This window comes from Sinocyclocheilus anshuiensis, unplaced genomic scaffold (genome assembly GCF_001515605.1).
Source record: "Sinocyclocheilus anshuiensis isolate Anshui unplaced genomic scaffold, SAMN03320099.WGS_v1.1 scaffold1702, whole genome shotgun sequence".
Classification (NCBI taxonomy): Eukaryota; Metazoa; Chordata; class Actinopteri; order Cypriniformes; family Cyprinidae; genus Sinocyclocheilus; species Sinocyclocheilus anshuiensis.
In genome coordinates, this window is record NW_015542442.1 from 11930 (window position 1) to 16922 (window position 4993).

Genomic DNA, 4993 nt, shown 5'->3' on the forward strand with positions numbered 1-4993 from the left:
GTCTAATTGATGACTAGTCTATTCTTGGGCTATGATTAGACGTCTATTAGATTTTCACTGACAGCCCAAATTTAGCCTCGTTTTAGCCTAGGCTAGGCTAGGCTATATTTAGACGTCTAATATACGTCTTTTAAACGCAAAATTGCTTGCTGGGTTATACTTGATTAAAAAAAGAGTTGGCACTGTGGAAAATAAGGGAGGAAACAGGAGAGAAGAGACTATTATGACCAGAGTAAGAGTAAGGCATAATAAATTAAATGGCACTCTTCATATTATGGGAAAACATCCAACTGGGTTTTGTGACCAAATACCTGAGACTGTAGAACATGTGCTTATTTATTGTTCAAAATATGAATTACAGAGGATGGATATGATAAATGATATGGAAAAAAATAGGACTAACAGGACGTGGAGTAAAGAATATAATGGACTGCAGTAGGAGTGAACAAGGAATGAAATATTTGATTTGCTTTCTGACTAAAACGGGACTCATGACAAGAATATGATGACTAAAGTATATGGGAAATAACTAGAACCAGAAGATGGCGGTAATGCAAAGTTAAGGATGCAAGGCTGCCGTTAAAACCCGAAGAAGAAGTTGTGCTTGGTGGTGACGTAATTGCACTGCGACGTTACCGGAAGAGACGTGGCAAAAAATGCAACCTGCTATAAAAATATAGAGGAGAGTACAGAGAGTGTACAGTTCCATGTTGATATTTGCATCAGTTTGTGGTTAACTGGTATTTTTATTGATCTTTTAAGGTAAATATAGTATTGTTTCACCGTTAATATGTTGATTAGTTGCGAGAAGTATTTTGCAGTCGTACAGCTAGCCATCCGTGTACTGTCACTGTCACTTACATTTACCTTCTGTCTGACTAAATAATGGCACAGTTTTGTATATGTATTAACTACCGGAGTTATTGAAGCTATATATTAAAGTGCCAAGAAGAGCTGCATCGGCTAAATGTTTTATATTTAAAATGTATGTTTTGGGAGTACATTAGAATCCACCCTCGAATCAAGGCGGATTTAGTGTACTCGAGTTAACAGATGCATTCTGGATGATTATATATGGATCTTTTGCTTGACAGACAGATCATGGGTTTATGCAAGTGTCCTAAGAGGAAGGTAACGAACTTGTTCTGCTTTGAACATCGTGTCAACGTTTGTGAGCACTGTCTTGTATCAAATCACAATAAGGTTAGTGCTCTAATATTTAGATAAAATTCATGACTGAAAGTAGGGCTGCACGATTATGACAAAAATCATAATTGTCGATTATTCCCTTGAAATTGTAATTGCGATTATTAATTACGCTTATCACAATTTACATTGAATGATGTTTATACCATTGTTTAATGCAACTGCATGCCGTATTTTTATATGAAAATAAACAAGCTGAAATCACTCTTAACTGAAAAAGTGCTTTTCTATAGTATTAATCCTCAAATCGGATTGGTTTCTTCTTTAAATTATAAAAAAGTAAAAATATTAATTGTATTATAATGTTATACTAAAATTAAAATAATGGGAAAAACCCTTAAGATTACATATAGAAAGAAAAAACGCGTCTTAAGCACGCAGAATAACATAAGTGGACTTTGAACGATTACTTAATTGTGGCATCCATAATTGTAATCGCGATTAGAAATTTGTTTAATTGTGCAGCCCTAACTGGAAGGGATAGTTCACCCAAAAAAGAAAATTCTGTCATCATTTACTTAGCCTCATATCGTTCCATATTTCTTTCTTTCTTTCTTTCTTCGATAGAATGCAAAATAATATATTTAAAAAAATAACCAAACAGTTTCGGTTCCCATTGACTTCCATGGTATGGACAAAATACAGTGGAAGTCAAACTACTTGGCTTATCAGCATTCTTCAAAATTATCATCTTTTGTACATACAAAAATGCATCACAAATGCATGCAAGATTTGTGATGGCATGAGCGTGAGTAAATGATGACAGGATTTTCACTTTTGGGTGGATTATCGCTTTAAGGAGAAAATATATTTTGAAAATGTATAAACACAAACACTTTTGTTTTATGTTACTTTTATTTGTACAGTGTATTGTACAGTCATACCTACAGTGGCTACAAGACAGCGATTACAACCCAAACTGCAGCCTGTGCAGCCAGCCTTTAGATTCCCAGGAGACTGTTCGGCTAGTTTGTTATGGTGAGAACAACAGGCATAATGTTTTACAGTGAACTCAGTCTGAGAGTTTAAAAAAAGAAAAAAGCAAGTAGGCATTTTACATAGTGTATGAAGCCCTGCATTATTGTGGCTTTTAGGGTGTACCGGTACACAAAAATAATGGTTCAATACGTACCTTGTTTTGAAGTTACGATTCCAGTATATTGTCCATACAGCAGGGGAAAAAATAAATAAATAAAGCGGTGTTAATTAAAACTGTTAATTAAAAAGAAAACAGTCTTATAAAGCTGTATTCTGTATGGAATTAAGCTGTATGCTTTGAAACGCCCTATATGAGGCACTCGCAACAGCCATTTTCTCACAGCAGCTCACCCTGTCCTGCGTTTAATTCTAACATGTATATTGATATAATTGGTGTTGTCCTATATCACATTTAAAAGTAGTTTCATTTAAATAGTTTCTAAATACATTCCACACACACAAAAGTTCTGCATGTACAGTGGTTAAAACAACACTGCATTCACTTATTCCACACACAAACTGAACCAAAAGACCCATACCAAATATATTTGGTACGATTGTGTGTACCTTTACACCCTAGTGGAATTTTTACATTTTCTTTTTATTTCTTTTTATTTTTGTTGTCTCTCATTACATCTAATTTATTTACCATGTCAGATTTATTCCACTGGTCATGTCTGAATGAGCTCGCCTCCCGTCAGCCTTTCTACACAGCACCTGCTGGGTACCAGTGCCCAACATGCCAGGGTCCAGTGTTCCCACCCCCAAACCTGGCCAGTCCTGTTGCAGACATGCTGAGAGAACAACTGTCCTATGTCAACTGGGCTAGAGCAGGACTGGGCCTTCCGCTGGTGAGGGAGAATGTGATTATATGGTTTTGATACACTTATGTCAAAACTATAGACACACACATACTCCTCCTTTATTAATGCTATTTACCACATCTGAGTTAAATAGTAAGACATTAGTAAACTAGATGAGTAAAGTTTGTGAACAAACTTTGAAGTTGGCTTGAGTAAACCTAGCCTGAAAGTTTGAAGCAGTTGTAAGCGCTTGATGTTTAAAGTTTAGATAGATAGATGTTGATAGCATGATTAGAATGTTGTCATGTTGCTAGCATGTTTTTAATATGGTTAGAATGTTGCTGCCATGTTTTTAGCATGATTTAGCACAATTAGCATGTTGCTGGCATGTTTTTAGCATGACTAGCACATTGCTAACATGTTTTAGTATGATTAGCACATTGCTAACATGTTTTAGTATGTTGCTAACATGAAAAGTCCTAGGATAGTCATTAAGCTTTGCTGGTGATAGACAGCTTAAATTCTCTATAAGTCTTACTGTACAAAAGTTTTGACTCCCTCAGTGAAAGTCTATGAGTCAGACCAGTCCTGAGTTTGGTGATTGTAGCTTGAAAGCTCTAGGAGGAGATACATTTTACAATTTAGTCTCAGAAGAATAATAATTAAGAAGCTTATAGTAGATCAGTAAGTTGGATTTCTCAAGACAACTTAATAATCAAAATTTCTACAAATATAAGTAAAAAAAAAAAAAACTAATGTATATTCTGTATGTTGTAGTTTGTTTAAAGGGTGGACGCTTTGTCTAGATATCAGCACTGCAATTTTGGAGTTGGATAGTGAGGACTGCCTAATATCAAAATATGTTTACAACTTTGAATTGAATTAGTTTAAAATTGAATTAAAACCAGTTCAATAGGATTGAGTGATCTGTCAAAATAATTAGACGGTCTAGAGGCCTTTTGACACTGAATGGGAGATGAAACTTTTACAGTATATATACCTTCATGGGTATGTTCAAGACATTTGTCTTTGAAAATTAATTAACACTGATTTAGCCATTAATTTGCATTGATATATTGTTACTTCTTTCTATCTAGATTGAAGATCCACCAAAGAGTGAGGAAAGTACAACACATGACATTACATGCTACTCTGAGTGGTCATCTTTTGAGAGTGAGTTTGTTATAATTGTAATTTACACTTTTTCCCACGTGTCTTGGAAAGCATAGAAATCTGTGATGCAGTTTTGCTGGCATAGAAAAAAAGAGAAAAAAAAGTTTTGGTTATAAGTTTACATAAACCTTGCAGAATCTGCAAATTGCATGCATTTTATTTAGTACTACTGTTCTTAATAAGCTATTTTACATAACAGATGTGTGCATATACATGTAGTAGTTGTTAAAAGCAGCCTAAAAACACCTTTGCTCATGTGCAAACAAGTGCGCTCACAACCACGGATGATTTCGTTTTCCACTCAAGTCGAGTCTGGGGTGTGCGATATACAGTGTATCTTCTGCGATAATATGGTAAGTGTTGTAACGATGTGCGATCTGACATTTTCGAGTATATCACCAAATCACACAGAGACACAGAGTGCATGCATGTGATTTATTAGTCTATTAAAACTCAAAATTTAAGGCATTCTAAATTGTAGATGGCAAAAATGCTTCTGTATGCTTTTTATATTTATACAATTTAATATAGTTAACTTAATCTATATCACACAAAGAGTACCGTTTTTCTGCAGATATCAGCATGATAACAAATTTAATAATAATTTTATACAAGTTCAGTAAAGTTAGCAATAAGTGACTTACGTTTTAGACACAATATTGCTTGTTTTTGCTCGATTTTGCCAACGAAAATAGTTCCAAACAAAGATCAGAGCAGTTTTGTGTCTCTGAGCAATGGACGGTGTTTACTTATTGAATGAATCAGCTTTTTGAACGAATCGGTTGATTAAATGATTCAGTGATTCACTCATTAACACAGTCAAATGCTTTGTT

At 34.6% G+C, this 4993-nt stretch overlaps 1 protein-coding gene across 1 annotated transcript in view; it reads left to right on the plus strand.

Annotated features, from left to right (window-relative positions):
• Window positions 1-614: 614 nt before the first annotated feature.
• Window positions 615-4993, plus strand: part of zfpl1 (zinc finger protein-like 1) — a 42345-nt gene continuing 37966 nt past the window's right edge. The window contains exons 1-5 of the mRNA XM_016493030.1: window positions 615-762; window positions 1095-1203; window positions 2073-2184; window positions 2842-3035; window positions 4085-4160. Of these exons, the coding sequence (XP_016348516.1) occupies window positions 1102-1203; window positions 2073-2184; window positions 2842-3035; window positions 4085-4160 (484 nt within the window). The 5' untranslated portion in view covers window positions 615-762; window positions 1095-1101. The remainder of the gene's footprint in view (window positions 763-1094; window positions 1204-2072; window positions 2185-2841; window positions 3036-4084; window positions 4161-4993) is intronic.